A 21,527-nucleotide genomic window follows, 5' to 3' on the forward strand; every position below is an offset into this window, starting at 1 on the left:
GAGTAGGGTGGGCCCCTAATTCAACATGATTAGTATCCTAATAAGAAGGGAAAACTTGGACACGGGGACAAACATACACACAGGGAGAGTACCACGTGTAGGTTGGAGTTACACTGCCACAAGCCAAGGGACTACCAGAAGCTAGGACAGAAGCCCAGGACAGATCCTTCCTTGGTGCCTTCAGAAGGAGCATAGCCCTGCAGACACTTTGAGCTCAGACTTCCAGCTTCCAAACTGTGAGCCAATAAATTTCTGCTGTTTAAACCACTCAGTTCATGGTATGCTGTTAGGGCAACCCTAGAAAACTGATATATACAACAAGTCAGCATTGTCTTTATTCTTAAAAGTTATTTATTTTAACTTTTATTCTTGTTATAAGAATTGGGCTCTAGGCTAATTATTTTGGCCAAAGCCTGCCTTGTACCCCAGTCTTAGCCAATTCCATCCCAGGCCTGAAACTCTGTACTTACTCAGTATTCCATATGCCCAAAGAATGAAGTCCCATAGAACCCCCAATCATTAAGAAACTACAGACTAACTCATAAATCCAAATACCCAGAGTGGATCCCTAGTGGTCACCCAAATCTGTGACAGTGATTCTATCCACCTGCTGAGATGATCACCTACCAGGGGAACGCTCTGCTGGCATTCCTTCAATTACCAAGACTTCCTCCTTAGGTTATAGGAAGTTTGACCTCTCCAACTTTCTGTTCTTTCCGTGAAGGGTCTCTGAGCTCTTGTTCTCTGCCATCTCTTATACTTGACCAAGTGTTTTGTACTTTAAGTAGAAATATAATAAAATATATATTCGAGATATATTATGCCACTGCACATTATTTTAAAAGTACAAATTGAAAGAATGAGAAATGATGAGATCATGTCCTTTGCAGCAACACAGATGGAGCTGGAGGCCATTATTCTAAGCAAACTAATACAGGAACAAAAAAGCAAATACGACATGTTCTCACTTATAAGTGGGAGCTAAACATTGCGTACACAGGACACAAAGAAGGCAACAACAGACACCAGGGCCTACTTGAAGATGGAGGGTGGAGGAGGGAAAGGATGGAAAAACTACCTATCCAGTACTATGCTTATTACTGGGGTGACAAAATAATCGGTACACCAAACCCCCGTGACACACAATTCATCTATATGATAAACCTGCCCATGTACACCTGTACCTAAAAGTTAAAAAACAAAAAAAGAATACAAAATGAGCTGCAAGAGGGTATCCTAAAAGCAAAGCAATTGCTTGTAATATTAAGATGTTTTATCTGAAATTTTGGGCAAGTAGGTAGTTTATTTTCTAAGTCAGTCTTAGGAAGTTTTGAAATAGGATTCGCCACTTTCTGGGTAAGTCTTAATATAGAGTTAGATTAATTCTAAACAATTTAAACAGGTATTTCTCAAAATGTGGTCCACTAAACCATCTTCATCAGCCTGTTACCATGGCAATGCCCTGGGATCCACTTTAGAGCTAGTGAATCATTCAGACTCTTGGGGGATAAGACCCAGGAATTTGCTCAGAAAGATTTTTATGTGTATTGTATTGAGAGTTGTTTTAATTTAAAGTGTTTTGGTGGCAATTTAACTGGAATTCCTGTATTTTATCTGGCAATCTTTATTTCCTAGGGATGGAAGGCTAAAACTCCAAGTACTCTCCTGCCACTCCCTTTCTACATTTTTACAAGTTTGATTTGTGTTTTCCAGTTTCCCAATAGCTCCTATGTTAAAATTTAAAGTTGCCATCCTATAGCCTTTCAAAGAGCCCCATGCCTCTAATTGCAGCACGGGAGTGAGGGAGCCACAGACTGAAGGACTGTGGCCCTGGTGGGAGGTGGTATCCAGGGATAAAATTAGTAATAAACAAAGGAAGCCTTCAACATGTTTGCTTAAGGGCTCCAGGTTAAACGTATGATTCTGGGCTATAATTTTAATGTGTGCTTTCTAAACGTTTAAATTTCATTAAGCTTGTTTTATAAAAGAAGACTGGGGTAGCCACCTAGTTAAATCTGAATTTTAGTACTAGAAGAAAATCCTGGAGCTTTTGCTCAATTCTGGCCATTCAACATTCAAATGAAAAGAAATTAATATCTCAACAGGGAAAAGCATTTGATAGCTCTTTACCTTGGAAAGTTACTACAGCAAAGTAAAATGTGGCAAAGAAATACTCTCAATACTAAAATAAGTCCATTTGTTATTCAAAAAGCAATTAATCTATTTTTGGCACAAAATGATACACTTGTAAATGTTCCATATTTTTACACGAAAATCAAGGAAATAAAACATACTTTGGAGAAGTACAGACTGAAGCTTGAAGTGACAATTATTTCCAGATATTACCAAGAACATATGAAGCATGAGCTCTTTTCATGGGTTTTAAATAAGCATATCTCCACCCCCACTTAAATCAGAATGACAAGCTGCTCAGTCCTGTAAAATCATGCACTCCAAAGTAGACATAACTCAAGGTATAATGGGGTTTATGAATGTGCTGTTCATATGTGAATATAAAACTATGGCTAAACATAGGTCATGAGCTTTGGGGTTCTTTTTGGATAGCAGTGAGGAGTGTGAGCACTGCCACCTATAGCCTCGACTTGCTGCTACTTCAAGCTTAATACACACAGGAATCACCTGGAGATCCAGTTAAACTAAAGATTGAGATTCCACGACTATTGAGAGACCACGACTGCAGGCTATTCACAGACCGGAATTTGAGAAGCAAAGCTCCAATCTATATTATTTGTGTTAGAAAGAAAATGAGGAAAGTAGAAACCAAAGGAAACTCAAAAAGAAGGAAAGCAATGTTTTCTTTTGTTTCCTTTCCTGACCTAACAGGTACCAGGCAGTAGGTGAGGGGCTCTGACTCAAAAATTACAACACGATCCTTTAAAAGTGATGTTGTGGCCAAACTCAGAAGACAGTCAAGAATTCACAAAATGTTGGAAGCTGAAAACAGAACCTTGAAGGGAAGATAGAAGGAATGTATTATGTAATAAGACTGAATATAAGGCTTAAAAGGCTATTAGGCAGTGGATACAAATCATGTGTCTTCTACATCCACGATTAAATGTCCCAAACTTGCCGTATCATAAGATTAACCTTGTGTGTTTGGTAAAAAAGTATCCAGTTTCCACACTGAGCTGCTCAGTGAACCCAGGTTATTCACACAATTCTTCTTATTTATGACTTCAGAAAATACTGGGTTTTTATTCTGTTTTGCTTTTAGGGATTTCAAATGTTTAAAGCATAAAGAGATCTTATTCTGCTCCAATGTGCCCAAGGAATACAACACAATAGAATAGAAGCGAACGGTGAGGGCCCACAGCCCAAGACACCTGTCCAAGATTACCCAGTTACTGTAGTAGTGGAGCCAAGACTAGTTTCGTTTCTCTAGAGGCCAAATGCAATACATCATATCTGTAAAACTACATAGAATCATTTTGAAGCAGAGAACAGGAATCAGGAAGATTACCTTCTTCAAACATTTTAAAGAGATAAACTATGATTCAATTTAGCAATCATTAGCTACTCTGTGCAAGACACTGTATTAGGACCTGCAGAAGACATAAAAATGGACGAATTAAAAATCTCTCCAGTTCTGAGATGTCTGAGGACTTAGTATCACCCACTTGACAAATACAATCAAGATTCTAGAACCCACAGTGGTTCCCCTTCCACCCCTTACAGAATGATTCCCCAATCAGACTCATTTTTGATGTTCCATGCTTTACAGGAGCAGAGGTCTCCCCTACAACACACACCAGTCAGTAACTATAAACTGAATCCCCACCATGTGAAAAAGACCATACTGGGTATTGATGTGAACAAATAAAGAGAAGTTATAGACCATCAGAAAGCTGGCCATCTACTTGGGCTTAACAGACAAAAAGGGAAAAATATGAATCCACAGTGGTTTTTTTTGTTGTTGTTGTTATTGTTTGTTTGTCTGTTTTTTGAAACAGTCTTGCTCTATTGCCCAGGCTGGAGTGCAGTGGTGCAATCTCAGGATCTCAGCTCACTGCAACCTCCGCCTCCCAAGGTCAAGCGATTCTCCTGTCTCAGCCTCTTGAGTAGCTGGGACCACAGGCATATGCCACTACACCTGGCTAATTTTTGTATCTTTAGTAGAAAAATACATGGTTTCGCTATGTTGGCCAAGCTGGTCTCAAACTCCTGGCCTCAAGTGATCACCTGCCTCAGCGGCTATAATACACAAGCTGGAGCTATAATATTTCTTTCTTTTGATGTATCTTAATGGGTAGTTCACTACCAATAAAGTAATCATGGTTGCTCAGATGGATTCTTTGCCATTGGTTTGGAAAATTAAGTTTTCCAGTGGAATGTTTCCTATTTTGTGGATCTTTTTAACTGTATTTACTGGGTCCTCCCTTTTTGTAGTTCCTCTTCTGAGCTAATCAAGATTATCACCAATCCTTATTTTCTATAGAATATATATAGGCATTTATTTATTCTTTACACATTCAGCAACCTAAAACATTCTTGATGACTCCAAGAATATTGAAGATTGAGAAAAATATTTAATAGTATTACTAATAATTGACATCTGTTGAATACTTACTATGTGCCAGGCACTTTTCTAAGCATTTAAAAAATACTAACTGATTTAATCTTTATAAACAGCTCTAGAAAGAGACTGAGACAAGGAGAGGTTAAGCAACATGTCCAAGCCCACATAATTAGTAAGTTTGTGCTTCAGCTCAGACAATCCAACTAAAAGTGCATTTCACAGCTAGTAGTAGTCTATTAAGCTTTTGCATACTCCTAAGAAGTAATGTGGTGTGATAGAAAGGACTGTCTTTGGAGTCTAATGGATGTAGATTCAGATCTTACCTGTGTTGCATACCAGTTATATCCCCTTGGGTACAGGCTTAATATCATTAGGCCTCAGTTTCCTCACCTGTAAAGTAGGATCAATAATATCTACTGGGCAGGGTTTTGGAGATAATTAGAAGCAATGTGTGAAAAAAAATACTAAAACAGTACCTGACTTATAAGCAATGAATAAACATTAGCTACTATGATCGTCTATAATAAAAATCAATATTTTGACTTGACTTAAGGCTAGTATGCTATACATGTACTTTTAATGCAATATAAATTATGCAAGATAAAAATAAGAAACTTCTATGTATTTGTCCACACATGCACACTATGTAATTCAGAGTACATATTTGACACCAATCAAAATATAGAAGTATTATGCAACAAAAGAGTAGAAGTAAATTATACATGACTTGGAATATTTTATAAAATTGTGAATGTAATGAGTTCTTTGTTGGCTTGATTTTCCACACATTTAATATTCTAGCTAGAGGAAATTATTAGCTCTTAATACATCCACTTGAAGAGTGCTTATACTTAAAATATCATTAATACATCTTTCACAATTCTCCCATTGTAGGCATATCTTGCTAACATGAAACTTTATATAGACAGGGTGGGTAGAAATATGCTTAAGAAACAGGTGCTGGGTAATCAGATCGTGGTAGTTAAGCTTTTAGTGGTTTTGAAATTATATTTCACAGGTTGGTTATCTACCTAACATTTACAAGTATATAATCTAGGTAAAATGTATGCCATCTGAATGACATTTTAAAATATAAAACAATGGATACAATGATAATCTGACTTAAATGAATTATCAAGGATTAATTAATACTATTGATGTAATTTTCACCTTATCTTAGAATTTAGGCTATTAACTTCTTAATAGTGTGTGGGATGTGCAGAAACTGATCTTTTGCTCTCTGAGTCTCTACTAAGTGTATTTCTGCATTGTTTATGGAATAGTGGACTCACTGAGTATTCCAGTACCAGCATTGCGGTATATATTTTGTGTCCTGCTTTGATGATAATAATTCCTGTCTTAGTGATCTTACTCTCGTCAGTTCTCTGGGGGAAGTACCACTTTCTAAATTCCCCCATAGTCTTTCTTGCTCCAGGATTTCCCTGAAAAAGAATGAACTCCTTCATCCCAATACACACATACACAAACACATGCAAATACATACGTTATTTCCAAGAACTGATCTCTCAAATAGCGAGTATGAAAAGAAAGTTAAAGAAATATGTAGTATGATTTCATTTATATAAATAAAAATACACTGTTTTGCTTATAGATATACACATATTCATTTAAGATTAAAAGGGAATTGAAAAATACCAGCTTCACAGCCATAGAGTCTTTAATTCTATCTATATTCTATTTTCAGGGGAAAAATGAGACTAAAAGCAAATATCATAAAATAGTAACATTAATTATAGAGAATGGAAACAGGTGTATGTTAATCTTTGTTTTCTGTACTTTAAAAAAATCATAAAAATATTAACATAACTACCATCCAAAGTAGCAAAATTATGTCACAGAAATGACTGGATGTAAAAATCTTTAAATGCGCAGTACAAGCCATTTTGAGAAAAAAAGTTCTTTTTAGTTTGAAAATTCTTATTTTTCCTGCAGCATAATGCAGTGGGGAAATGAATCATTTGGAATCATAAAGGACAGTAAGTATAATTTTTGGTTTTTATGAATTAGTATTAGATACACTTTACTTTCCATATTAGATATAATTTACTAAAAAATTTAACATCTGATTATAGTACACACAAGCCACTTAGCAAATAAGAAAGGCATTAAGCCGAAATTCATTCATCTCTTAAGATTATTTTAAAATACTTAAATAGTGATTAAGATTGCCTCTTAGAAGACAATAATTCTGTTTTATTCAGCAAATAGCTTCCAAACTTCCTGATAATTTGGGACAGGAATAGTCTCCCTTTATAAGCTCACTCCCAGCTTTATCTTGGTAAATACCTTTAGACGGCATTTCGCACCCAGATTATTCTGAGAGCAGTCAATGCAGTGACAAATGCAGCTCTCTGAGCTCTGTTTCATATATTTCCTCTTTTCAACCTCAATGGAACACAATGGTCCACAAAATGTCAAACCGGAAGAATGGGGGTTAATGGTGGACATGATGAGACCTAGATAATCATCCTCTGAACAACATTTACTCTCCGTCTCCATTTCATAGAACTTACTCCAACAACTGAAGCCTTATTTACAATAAAAGACTAACTTTATTCCCATTAATTGGGCCTATTTTAATTAAATTACAACAACAACAACAAAAAACCTAACCAGGCTTCTCAAGATAATCAGTGTTCTGACTGAAATCCTTTTCAACTCAGGAATTTTTACAGCCTTAAGTTTGCTATTCATATTCTAATGGGATAAATTAGCTGATGCTTCCGCTCGTTGCTCTTAGTCTATTAACACCCTTCCCAATAATTCAAATGCATAAATTATTTATGATTGATTCTTGGAACAAAGCTAGAATTTAATGTGATATTACAATGTTAAAGAAGAAATACTGAAGAAAAATACATTCCTGCTTTTGTGTAAACTGTTGCATAGATTTTTAAAACATAAAACATTTAAATGTATTCACATTATTGCACTTCTGCTAATCCCATGAGTCAAAACCAGAATTATGAGGAAGAATTCTAATATGAAGGAAAAAGAGTGAAGAAATAAGTGAATTCCAGTCCTGGGTCTGTACCACACACTCTATGACCTTTGGCAACTCAATCTGTCTGTACTCTTTCTTCAATAAAACAATGCGTCTAAGACCTCCATTGCCTACTTTCCAGAACTGTTATGGGGTTCAAATGAAACGCTGTATGGGAAATCATTTTGGAAATTGTTAAGCCTTCTACAAACTTAAACTATGCCACTTCAACATAGATTTAAATGAAAAAATAAACGGAAGAGATATGGATAAAGGTGCCCATGGAGGGAAAATTGTGAGAATTTTCTCTTCCCTTCCTGTGTCTTTCATTATTGTAGATCTTCCTGCTACACAGGAAAATTTTTTCCTTTTACCTCACTCGAGGGATAATTGCGAACAGAGTTTTCAGGGGACAAAAAGAGCAATGTGCTCTAGGGTTTGACATTCTCTTTTTAAAGATCCACACCTCCTTGACCCCAGAGCTGGGTCTACTCAACAATGCCTCCAGCTCCCATCTCAGATCCTGTGTCCAGGACCACCCTCTTCACCCAGGCCCAGGGACTTAGAAGCTTTTGCCATTCTGGTGACAAGTATATGCATGCAAGAATTGAGTTAAGACTATCCTCCTAACCACCATTCAACCCAGCAGTCCCATTCCTGGGTATATTCCCCAAAAGAAAACAAATCTTTCTACCAAAATGACATACGCACTTGTATGTCCATCACAGTGCTATTCACAATAGCAAAGACATGGAATCAACCTAGGTGCCTATCAATGGTGGATTGGATAAGGAAAATGTGGCATACATATATACTATAAAACAGAATGTAATCATGTCCTTTGCAGCAACATGGATGCAGCTGGTGGCCATTATCCTAAGTGAATTAATCCAGGAACAAAAAACCAAGTACTACATGTTGTCACTTACAAATGGGAGCTAAACTGTGGGTACTCAGTGACATAAAGATGGTAGCAGCAATAGAAACAGGGGACTACTAGAGTGGGGAGAGAGGAAGGAGAGCAAAGTTTGAAAAACTATTGGATATTATGCTCACTACCTAGGTAACGGGATCATTTGTACTCAAATCTCAGCATTATGCAATATACCCAAGTAATAAAACTGCACATGCACCCCTGAATCTAATGTGAAAGTTGAAAAAAAAAAAGAAGGAAAAACAGGTCAAATACAAAAAAAAGACTATCCTCTGAAATGTATGTAGAAATCTCAGTTGAGTCAGTTTCATACCCTTAGTTATATCTTAGAAAGCTAATCTTCCCAAGATCAGAAATAAGAAGAGAAGAGAGGAGAGGAGAAGAAAGAGCAGATGTGCAGGGTGGTGACAGGGGTCATGGGATGGGTGAGGGAAGGAGGAGCATAAGTAGGATACTTTCTATCTCTAGGCAGCTTTCTTTCATCACTGAGTAAAACCCCTCACACTTTCTCAAAAGAAACTATGTTTTCTAAGGCAAGGGAAAAGGGAACTTGAGATGACCTGTTCTAGTCCATAAACCCAAGATGGAGAGAAACCCAATCAGAAGCAAGACAGTAAGGTAATGGAATGGGGAAGTAGGTAGCTCAGCCCCAAGGGTCTTTGGTGGGACAGAAAAAGAGACATTCAAGGAGTCATTTTGGAAATAAGTGTTTTTCTCAGGTCCCAGATCCTAAGCCTGGGGCTATTCTTTGCTTATAACTCACCTGCCCTCTAGCTCCCTGGTCTCTTTAGTACGGCAGTCTCTGGAGCCATGGGCACACTCTTCTCACCTCGAGATGAGATCTCTGCCTCTTTGGGACAGCTACTCCAGGTACCTGGAGCTAGAGGGGTACATAATCTGTGCTACAGGGGAAATGAAGAAAGGAAGCACCTGGCTCTGTGTTAGCAGGGCTGTTCTGGCATTCTGGGTGACCAGCTTCTGTAGAGCTGTTAGAGCCCAGCACACTTTTGAAAGTCAGTGGGTTAAACAGGATATGGGCTTCCCTAGGAAGCTGGCCATCATTCATAGAATTACTCCTGTTGGAAGATGCACCCCAACTTCTAGTAAACACCTTGCAGAGCATAATTTACTCCTAAACTTGAGAAGATGAAAAAAGTTTTTTTTTTAAAAAGGGCCACTTTTGCAGATATACCAAAGAAAAGGGTAATATGAATCTTTTTCCTTTCTGTAATAACTAAAAAATTATCATCGTCTGTTGGTAGTTTATGAGTCTATCTAAATGACTTTGTTCCACTCAGAATTTTAGACGACATATTAAAACAGAATTTCAAGAAGAATCTGGCTGGGCATGGTGGCTCACACCTGTAATCCCAGCACTTTGGGAGGCTGAGGTGGGTGGATCACCTGAGGTCAGGAGTTCGAGACCAGCCTGGCCAATACGGCAAAACCCTGTCTCTACTAAAAATATGAAAATTAGCCAAGTGTGGTGGCGCACACCTGTAATCCCACCTACTCAGGAGGCTGAGGCAGGAGAAAATCACTTCAACCTGGGAGGCAGAGGTTGTAGTGAGCAGAGATCATGCCACTCCACAAAAAAAAAAAAAAAAAAAAAGAAAAGAAAAAGAAAATAACGAAGAATCTGTCCTCAAATGTACATTTTTTTTTCTGCATTCTTAATTCCCAGCATGAAGCCATTAGGCCTTTGTTGGTCCTTCTCAGCATCTGGCAATGCCCTGTGGCTGTGATGGGGACATGCTGGTCATGGGAGATGCATTGACATGAGTATAACCAATTGACTCTATGACATCTTTCTTTTTCTCTTTTACGCCAAATACAGACAAAGAAAAGACTTAAGGAACCAAATAAACACACAGAGGGAATAACTACTAGCAAAAGAGATAAATAAGGGAAAAACATAATAATTGAAAAAGGAATTATTAAAAATGGAGTAAGTTTTCAGAGTCATATTAGTAAAAAGCTTCTCTTTGTCTTTATACATTTTTTTTTGTTTTCAATGTACTTTCATATCAATTTTCACAAACCCCTTAAGGGTTGTTTTTAATAACTAATACTTATTATGTCTTTGTGGAAGGCACTGTGTTAAGTGCTTCACATTCACTGACTCATCTGAAACTCATGACCGTACCAGGATGCAGTTTTATGGTGATCACTGCTCAATACATGAGGACACTGAGTCACAGGCAAATATGCCTCAGGTTAAAGAGCTACAAGTGAAGGGTTGGGGCCTGGGCTTTGATTACAGGCTGACTCTGGAGCCTGTGTATTTCTTCACTGCACTAACCCTGTTTTCTGAGGAAGAACTTGAGATTCAGAGAGGTAATGGTTCTTATCCAAGCTAGTAGTTAGCAACTTCAAACTTAAAAATGGAAAGCAAAGCAACTGGTAGAAATAAAATTTGAATTCAAGAATTATTATTTCCATTAATTTGATCAATGAATGGGATTTGGTCATAGTATTGATTCAATACTATTTAATTCTTTACAATAACTGAGTTTTTTCAGCCTCTGATGTATTTATAGAATCAAAACTTTACTCAGGCAAGATTTAAGAGAATCTATGTGCATCCTTTATATTTTTCTATTGAAAGATATATATTTTGGTAAAAAAGAATTAGATGCTGGGAAAACCCATCACATTTAATGCCTTGAAGTATTATGGCTTGTTTCACCCCAAACTTTATTCTAACTCTCAACTTTTGGTGTCTGTATCTCTATTTTTTTGGTTCAAGCAGTATGCGGTCCAATTGAGGCTATAAGGAAAACAGCTTTATAATTCCCTCCCTGCATTAAGCTTCAGCTTCCTTTATAGATGTGAAAATCAGACAGGCAGCACAATAAGATTAAGAGGATGGTATTTTGAACACATTCCAGAGTCCCCTCAGCATGGGATCGGGGTGAAGGAACTGAACAATCCCCACATATCCTTCTGGTATCTGCATTATTTAATTTCAGTGATTACAACCCTCCAAGCCAGAAAAATCATCCACATTCAATAGGCACACAGAAATACATTCCAAGGTGTACTGCAAATGATGGCGATTATCCAGACAATGTTTTCTTATGATTGCTGGGTCCAGGAACTGATCTCTGTTTTATTGTTTTTTGTTTTTTGTTGTTGTTTTGTTTTTTTTGAAATAGGGTCTTGCCCTGTGGCTCAGGCTGGACTGCAGTGGCATGATCATAGCTCACTGCAGCTTCCACCTCCCTGGGCTCAAGAGATCCTCCTACCTCAGCCACCCGAGTAGCTGAGACTACAAGCATGTGCCACCACGCCCAGCTAATTTATTTTTTGTAGAGATAAGGTCTCCCTATGTTGCCCAGGCTGGTCTGGAACTCCTGTGTTCAAGCGATCCTCCCGCCTCGGCCTCCCAAAGTGCTGGGGATACACACGTGAGCCACTGCTCTCAGGCAGGAATTGATCTTTTAAAATTAAACTTTCTCCGAATAATTTTTAGAACAAATTTCCCCAACATCGATAGAGAAATTAGCTCTCCTACAGATGAAAAAGGAAGGCATGTTTACATAGTGATCCTGTGGAATGTGACTGCGCCGGGGAAAGCCAAACCTTCCAACTTCAAACACCAGAACTCAGGGCTCTTTTAATTTTAATTTCCATTTCTAGTTCCCCTTCATTGTACTATATCTCTCTCCTGTGAAATGTTTCTATTACAGTAAACAAATTGGTGGTAGTGATGTGACCATTCATTTCCTTAAAGAACATGTAAGCTGCAGAATTTTCACCTTCTTAGCCAAAGCCAAAATGTTACACATTAACACAGAAGCTAATTCCAGGATTTGCCTTAATTTTTGAGATAGCTCACAAGCAAACATTCATTTAATCTGCATTTTTAAAAAAGATAGAAAAGGATTGTTTAATGCAGGATGTTCACTCCAGCACACTCTTTATTCAGACAGGGTCTTATTCTATCATCTAGGCTGGGGTGCAGTGGTGCATTCTCGGCTCAATGCAGCTTTAACCTCCCTGGATGCGAGAGATCCTTCTGCCTCAGCCACCTGAGTAGCTGGGACTATAGGCATGCAGCACCACACCTGGCTAATTTTTGTATTTTTTTGTAGAGATGAGGTTTTGCCATGTTGCCTAGGCTGGTCATTTTTTATTATAGAATATTTACCCCTAGAGTTCTCTAAAGTGTAATCCACAAAAGTTGTTAGCTCAGCCCAATTATAACAAGTCAAATAACTCCACACCCATCCTATTCTCCTTATCCCCATCTTCCAGTGGGAGGCAGGGAGATAGAATTACAAGGAAGACTGTGTGATAACAATGGAACCTTACTGTGGGATCAAATTATGTAAACACCTGCTTTAGCACTAAATGCACGAATAGTTCATATTCAAACTATAATTCATGTCTTAAGGTCTAGCTATGGGAAAACTATAGGCTCCCAAGAACTGTTTATACAAGTACATGCTTTAGGGTTGACAGACAATCCATGAGAAACAAATTGATAATCAAGCACAACTAATGGCAAAAGTTTATGTAAGAACAGCTGCAACTGACAACTACAATCTAAACCAAACTAAAAATTAAAATGGACACTAATGATACACCAATAACCAACCCTCAATCCAGAAATCTGTGGAGACTCTTTCTCTGTGTGCTCATGTATACAGTAGGAGCTATGCAGTGCTGCCAGTTGTGGTGTGCCAGCTGAACTTCTTGGGAGTCTACTAATTTTGTATACTCACAATCTGGTGACATGTTAACTTTATTTACAAATATCCAATTTTAGTAACCCTTAATAACTCACTTAGTAGGATACTATTAATGGTAAATATCCCATTTGTAGACATAAAAATGAAATGTCTATATAGTTACAAGTTATTTGGCTCTAAGGACAACAATAATCTAATAGTATTTTGGATGAGTTCTCAGTCCATGAGGAGGATATTTGAGGTCCACCAGAGGTGCAGTGGACTCTACTCAGAGAAATTCTGGGGTACACTCACTGATAAAGGCCCATATGTGCACCAGTATAACATGTAAGAATGGGATATGGATGATCCATAGAAGTTCCCTTTGATGTAGAACTGACCATTAACCAAACCAACAGACCACTTGGAAGAAAATGATATTTTACAGAGTTAATAAAGTATTCAATAATTTTCCAAATGGATTTAGATGTTGATGAAGCTGCATATAACCACTTCAAAAATGATTTGGCAGGTGCCATTTAAATAGCTGACCTATGAAGAGTTCTATTCTTTCCACGCTGATCCAACTGATCTTGTGTAACAACCCTGAACATTATATCATTCTTCTGCTAAAAATTCAATGCTTCTGCATTTTGTACAAAAAAAGATAAATTTTGCCAATTCATTTAAAATTTATATAAGTGAATATACATCTGAAAATAATATCTATTAAAACTATTTCAAGAATAATTAGAAAACTTGAACATTACTAAAATTATTAATTATTAATTAATTAAGAACTGTTATCAGTAGTTAAAATCTTCCTCACCTAAGAAATCATTTCAAAATTATACAAATTATTATGTAGCATAAAAATTTATCCTTAATTCTTTAAGGCCAATAATTGAATACCAAAATTTGACATGAAGATTGCAAGAAAAGAAAAAAAAAAAACTGGCAAATCTCAATCACAAATATATATGTAAATATTCCAAACAAAATGTTAGCAAACTAAATCCAGAAACATATATAAATGATAAAACAGTATGACCAATGTGGGTTTATTCCATGTATTAAAATATGGGTTACCGTTAGAAAATCAATTAATGTAACTCATCAATTAGTAAGATTAAAGGTGAAATTTATATGATTATCTTAAAAGATATAGGGACAAGATTTGATAGAATTCAATACTCATTAATTTTTAAAAAAATCTAGCAAGCCAGGGATAGACAAGAACTCTCTTAACCTGATAAAAGCAGTTAACAAATATTTGTATTTTATGGTAAAGCATTAAAAGTGGTTACCAGATGCTGGGGAGGGGTGGGAGTTGGGGGATCAGAAGAGGTTGGTCAATAGGTACAAAGTTATAGACAGCTGGAATAAGTTCTGGCATTCTATTGCACAGCAGGGTGAGTATAGTTAACAATAATGTATCATATATTTCAAAATATCGAAAGGAGGGGATTTTGAATGTTCTCACCACAAAGAAGTAATAAATGTTTGGGGTTATGCATTAGCTAATTACCCTGATTGGATCATTATACAGTGTATACATGTATTGAAACCTCACATTCTATCACGTAAATGTGTGTAATGATTAAGTGTCAAAAATAAAATACAACATGAAAATAAATGATTTAGAAATGAAAAAATTGACATTATTCATAGATTGTCTCTATAGAAAATCCAAAGGGATTTACAACTAATATATTAAAAGAATAAATTGAAAAATACAATTTCTAAACAGAAATAAAGTAAGATACATTTACTATTAACCTATAAAATATGCTTATATTTTTAAATATTTTAAATATGTATTTTGTTACAACATACTTCAATGTTTTTAAAATTAGTTTAATTGATGAATAATAATTGTATATATTTATGGGATACACAGTGATGTTTTGATCTACATATACACTGTGGAAAGATTCAGTCAAACTAACCTTTCCATCACCTCACTAACCTATCTTTTTTTTTGTGGTGAGAATATTAAGAATTTATTCCTTTGACAGTTTGGAAATATACAATACATTATTATTAATGTCACCATGCAGTGCAATAGATCACTACAACTTATTCCTCCTAACTGAAAATTTGTACTTTTCATCAACATCGACCCTTTCCCCATCCCTCTGGCACCCTCCTCTCAGTCTCTGGTAACCACTTTTCCACTCTCTGTCAAACAATCTATTTCTTAAACTAAATTTGAAAAATAAATCATTAAATTAACTTGATCTTTCAACAAGGTCTTTCTTTTTTGAGAAAGAAAAAGGCAATTATTCTATTCTATTAAATTTATCATTATCCTATTTAAATCAAGTTAAAATTAATACTGTATTCAGCGAGAATAGAAAATGAACCAAGACACATTTGACTCCAAATTTCTCAAGGGCAAGATAATGTATTGGGTAGGGTTTTCTCTAAGAAATATCCAATGAGAGAAAATAGATTTGATTCACAGAGGAGAAAGAGAGAGACAGAGAGAAGAGAGGAGACAGAGAGAGTCAGAGTTGGTGGGGTATGAAGGTATGTTAATAGAAGGGTAAAATACTTAATTCCAACAGACAGTATATATAGGAATCTGATCACAATTATTTTTGAAAAGGAAATGAAAACAAAACAAAACCAAAACCCAGGGACAGTCTAGTCTAATACGTCAACTTCCTCAGAGGCAGATGACAGATATGAAGATATCTTGCAGCTTTACGGGTTAATTTTCTATAGTGTCTAACACTCTGGGACACTTGGAGAACAGTAAATGTTTTAAGCCCTCAAGGACCTGATTGGCCAGGATCTGTTTTCTACTTAGTTCACTTCCATTTCCTTTGCTGTTCCCAGTAGCTTTCTCCATGTTGGTTTGCATTACTATGGTTTTCACGATTGGGTTAAAAAATAAAGCTTTTATGCCTAATTAAACACCGAGCTAACACACTTTGTCAGTCATTTCCACTTTGAAATTTATGTTTACTGCATAGTCTGTCCTTTCCAATCTTACCATACAGGGTCTGCCAAATAAATTATAAAAGTTTTACATAATATTGTACCTAGGGACATTATTTAATATCAATAGTAGTTTTTTATAGCTAAAAGCAAATTAGGCTTAGCTCCAGGGGAAGATTGTGAGCAGGTATCTTTTTTTTTTTTTCCTGAGAGAAGCTGTGAAACAACAGAACAGCCTGTGCTACATACATAATTAAAACAGATGTTCTCAATCTTAATTTTCATAGCTAATTATGACAGCCAAAGAAATGTGCTTGTCTTTTGTAGAGTCACATATTTTCTCTCAAATGTGCCCTATTTTTCTCCTCACTCACTATGACTGCTCAGAAACAAAGGGTGGGATGATGGTGAGTTACAATGCAGCTGCAAGGACTGTCAAATTATTGGTAAGTCAGGGAGTGGAAACAGTGATGAGTGAAATTGACCATAAACTATCTACATAGCATAAACATTTGTATGTACTCCTAACTTTGCAGATGACAGTTTTCATTGGGGTCTTTCATGATAGAAGCCAAATTTATTGTATCAAGCATAAAAAGTAATTATAAGCACCTTTCCTTTGTCAACCCAGCCTTTGGGAGCATAGCTTTTTTTTTTTTTTTCAGAATAGCATACAGAGTACAGAAACATGCTACATTTTGATGACATAGGCCAGGCGACTTACCCGCAAGGGCACAGAATCTGATATGCTTGTCTATGTATGTGTGTGAAAATAGAAAGCATATAAGTATAACGAAGGCACCCATTCTCAGAACACACTCTTCTTTGAGCTCCTTGTCCTTAGGCTCACAGGGATGTCAAGTTGGGGTGCTCCAGACACAAAAACAAATGACCCTCCCCCCCTTTTTTTTTGAGACGGAGTCTTGCTCTGTCACCCAGGCTGGAGTGCAGTGGCACAATCTCTGCTCACTGTAAGCTCCGCCTCCCGGGTTCAAGCCATTCTCCTGCCTCAGCCTCCTGAGTAGCTGGGACTACAGGCGCCCTCCACCACGCCCGGCTATTTTTTTTTTATTTTTAGTAGAGGCGGAGTTTCACCGTGTTAGCCAGGATGGTCTTGATCTCCTGACCTTGTGATCCGCCCACCTCAGCCTCCCAAAGTGCTAGGATTACAGGCGTGAGCCACTGTGCCCGGCCGACCCTCCCTTTCTGTAAGTGCTGCCAGCAGCTTGGAAATTACAAACTTTAGAAACCACAATAGGGGAAGAACTATCTTCCTGTTCTCTGTGGTGGAGTCTGGCATTTTTCCGCCCTTGTCAAGGCACTCTGTTGTTATCTAGGTTCTCTCCTTACCCATCTACCAGCACCAGGTCCATGGAAGGCCTACTAGGCCACAGTCCCAGGCCACATCTGCTGTCAGTCTACCCTGAGCCCAGCTTGCCTCTCACCCTCTGAGGAAGGAGCAGGAGCTGGAGTGTTGCTGCTGGCAGTGTCCCTGCTTTCTGCAGCCTCAGCACTGCTGGCCCTGTGGCAACTTGAGTGCAACACCTGCTCCAGCCTCCTCTAGTTCTTTTCTTCTTGTGAATGGGGTTCCAATTCTGCAGTACAGATTGGGGGATACCTTTAGGGACCTCCAAACCTCTCAGCATCCACAGCCACTCTGATTCCTTCATAATTGCTCTCAACATTCTGAGAACTGTTTCAAACCCAGTCCATTTAAAACCATTCTGGATGCTGGCCCAGTTCCTCTCAGCAAAGCCCAGTGTGGTCTGATCCAAATCCAAGCACTACTCCTGTCTCCTCTACCTTGGGAAGTTGCTCTGTACTGCCTTGGCCCAGAGAGCAATACTCAGGAACTTACCAACTACCTACCAGACTTTGGCCATGTGTGAGACTGGGGCAGACTGTCTAGAGAGAGGATTACAAAGGCAGTCCCAGCTGCAGCTTGGTGAATTCATCCCGCAGTAGTTCCATCCCCTAAGAGGGATTGCAGAGGTAGGAACAACAAAGTTTAAGGGGCAGATAAAGCTCATTCTGATCTTAACTAGGGACTCATATCCTCGGTCTCACCTTAAAAGTCACTTTCTCACAGAGGACTTCTCTGAGCCTATAAATATAAGTTAACTTCCCCTTTTATTCTCTATATAATTTTCTGCTTTTGCTGATGTCCCTCAGTATAGCTTATAATTTGATATATCATGAGTGATATTCATGATGATTTGTTAACATTGTGTCCACTTCTCCTCCATAGTTTCTGGGGGCACAAGCTCTTTAAAATATTTCTGTATCCCTGAATGCAAGTGGGAAATGCAGTGAAATAACCAGTGCATTGCATGTAAACATAGAGATCTTGTAGATTGAATGTTTCACTCTGTGAAACTGTGGCCACTGCACAGACTAATGTATCTAAGAACCAGAATGGCACTCATACTCACATAAATGAGACTGTCTTAAATACAACTTACCACTGACTAGATTTTTGTTAAAATCTGGCAATCATATGCTAGAGGTGAGTGATATATTATACTTCTCTGCTAGGCTTGCAAGAAAACAACAGGTAGAAATATATACATGTAAAAGTCCATCTAGAGGAATTTTAATAGATCCATGAGAAAAATAAATTTTTCTTTAGAGTAAACAAGTTTAGCTGTGATATACAGGTTTCTTAACTATTAGATTTCTCAGATTCTAATATGAAACAATGCCAATTTTCCTGTGTGTGTGTGTGTGTGTGTGTGTGTGTGTGTGGTTGGAGGTTTGTTGGCAAATTGATGCTAAAGCATATTTGGCTTTGGTTCTGGAAGAACCAGTGTACCCCACCTCCTATCCAGAGAGTTTGACAAGCTGCTCCTGTGTTCCAGTAAAATCAGGATCAAGAAGCATTCTGTTGGTTCTGGAGTACAGTAAGTCCTACCCTCTTAACCCTAATTGGATAAACACTAAACAAAACAAATTACCTAAGTCTGGGGGAATATAAACAAGAGCAAACAAGAGCTTGTAAAGATTCCAATAAATCACTCTACTTGTCACATTCACCCTACAAAGTACAAGCTTTTTCAATCTTTGCCAAAGACTGTCTCACATGAATTGATGGCTCTACAGACCATTAGACTAGTGTTGGCTTGAATTATGATCATGTGAAAAAGGCTTGTGCATTGATCATGTGAAAATATTGCAGCACAAAGGGGCCAATATTATACTCTGCATCTAGACCTAAGGTTACTAGTTCCAAAGAAGATGTTTTCATTCTCATTTTAGGAGGAGGAAACTAAAACCCACAGATGTCAAATAATATTCTCAAAGTCACAATATATGTTTGGAGCTAGATTCAACCTCAACTATTCTAGTTCCAAATTTGGACTCTGCTTAGCAACTTTTTTTTTTTTTTGAGATGTTGTCTCGCTCTGTCGCCCAGGCTGGAGCGCAGTGGCGCGATCTCGGCTCACTGCAAGCTCCGCCTCCCGGGTTCACGCCATTCTCCTGCCTCAGCTTCCTGATTAGCTGGGACTACAGGCGCCGGCCACCACACCTGGCTAATTTTTTGTATTTTTAGTAGAGACGGGGTTTCACCGTGTTAGCCAGGATGGTCTCCATCTCCTGACCTCGTGATCCGCCCGCCTTGGCCTCCCAAAGTGCGCTTAGCAACTATTTTCACTGGAGATATGGAGGACCTCTTTCTCAACCCCTGTACCACATGGTCCACTTTGCTCCTCGTTACAGCTCATCACACTAGCCCATGGTCACAATGAAGCTTGCAGGGCCTTCTTTCAGCAGCCCAGCTATCCTGTACAGCTGATTGTTCTCTTTTTTAGGGAGTTAGTCTTAATTTTCTGTCAGTCTTGGGCATAGGAGCGACGGCATCCACAATGTGGCACTTGCCAAAGCTATTCTTTGGTTAGCAGAACCTCAGCTTCCTCACCTCCTTAGATTTCTCTCATCCAGACTCATGGCTCAACTTCTCTTTGCTGCTGAGGCTTGGCTAGGATCCTTTGGCTTAAGACTAAGGGTACCCATTCATTGCTGCATTTTGTGACTGCTCTCCCTCGACACCGTCCCCCACCATCTCCTCAACCTTACTGAGTATGGAGTGGGGAAGTAACTGACTGCACCCTGACTAGACTCCCAGCGTAGGGTGTTCTGTGAGTTCACCTACAAAGATCTGTTGTTCACCTATATCTTTCCAAGTGGTTATGCCCATACACAAAAGGTTTCCCCAAGATATGGAAGAAGATGACAGTGCTAGGAGGTGGGAGCACACTGGATATGCTACAAAAAGGTAAAGTTGAGAGGGAAGGGCAGGAATATGGAACACACAGGAGCTCAGGTGCCTCCCTTCAGTGTTTCCTGGTTGATGCCCTGGTTGTTGGCATCATCAGACCCTCTCCTTGAAGCATTCTTGGTGCCCCAGGTTTTCTTGGAGTGTGTGTTAGAATTACCTGGGCTTTTCTTAAAATTTACACTCTTGCTCACGCCTGTAATCCCAGCACTTTGGGAGGCCGAGGCGGGTGGATCACGAGGTCAGGAGTTCAAGACCAGGCTGGCCAACATAGTGAAACCCCGTCTCTACTAAAAGTACAAAAAAAAAGTTGGCCGGGCGTGGTGGCAGGTGCCTATAATCCCAGCTACCCAGGAGGCTGAGGCAGGAGAATCGCTTGAACCTGGGAGGCAGAGCTTGCAGTGAGCAGAGATGGCACCACTGCACTCCAGCCTGGGCGACAGAGTGAGACTCCGTCTCAAAAAAAAAAAAAAAAAAAGGAAGAAAAAAAAAATTACACTCTTGGGCTCTACCCATGACCTAATGATTCAGAATCTCTCAGGCGTAGGCCAGGGTACATGTAGTTTGAGCAAGATTCTCTGGTGAATCTGCTATACCATGCAGTTGAAGAGTTACTATCCTGTAAGGTGAAGGCCAAGCCCCTTAGCACCATCCACTTGAAGGTGTAGAGGACTGAGCACTTTGAAGTGCTGCTGCTTGGGTGTGGCCACCCAACTTCTGGAGGGGCCACCAAGAGAGAGGGCTGGCAACTGCTAGGGCATTACTACTTTGATGACAAAGGCATAATTAATAGTTATAGAGTATCGTTTAGTAATCAATTGTCATTTATTTTGCTAAATGATTTGGATAGGCGTATACATTTTTGCTAATACAATAATTTGTATTTATGAAGTTTGAACACGCATTTATTTTTAGGATCTGGAAAGTTGGAGCAGGTGAACTATAACCAATCTTAGATGTGCACAAGTGGTTAAATGTGGACCTATCTGTGTGATTACAAGTATATGTGCAGTGCCAAGTGAGTAAAAATGAAGGCAGACTTTCAGGTATGAGGAAAAGCTTCTAGGTAGAATCTATGGTTCTACCTAGGGCATAAAATATGTCCTTCCAAAAAATATGGCTCAAAAAAATGTTTCGTGGCCAAAAGGAAATTAGGT

The 21,527-nt window shown here is 38.4% G+C and overlaps 1 protein-coding gene across 21 annotated transcripts in view; it reads right to left on the minus strand.

Annotated features, from left to right (window-relative positions):
* The window catches only part of MCTP1 (multiple C2 and transmembrane domain containing 1), a 598,469-nt gene that overhangs the window by 342,981 nt on the left and 233,961 nt on the right, over nucleotides 1-21,527 (minus strand). The window contains exon 2 of one of the 21 annotated variants that reach the window (XM_063612306.1): nucleotides 16,126-16,162. The exons of the other annotated variants lie outside the window; for them this stretch is intronic. Coding sequence (XP_063468376.1) covers nucleotides 16,126-16,162 — 37 coding nt within the window. The remainder of the gene's footprint in view (nucleotides 1-16,125; nucleotides 16,163-21,527) is intronic. 21 annotated transcript variants of the gene reach the window in all.

Source organism: Symphalangus syndactylus, chromosome 11, assembly GCF_028878055.3.
Source record: "Symphalangus syndactylus isolate Jambi chromosome 11, NHGRI_mSymSyn1-v2.1_pri, whole genome shotgun sequence".
In the NCBI taxonomy this organism is placed as follows: Eukaryota; Metazoa; Chordata; class Mammalia; order Primates; family Hylobatidae; genus Symphalangus; species Symphalangus syndactylus.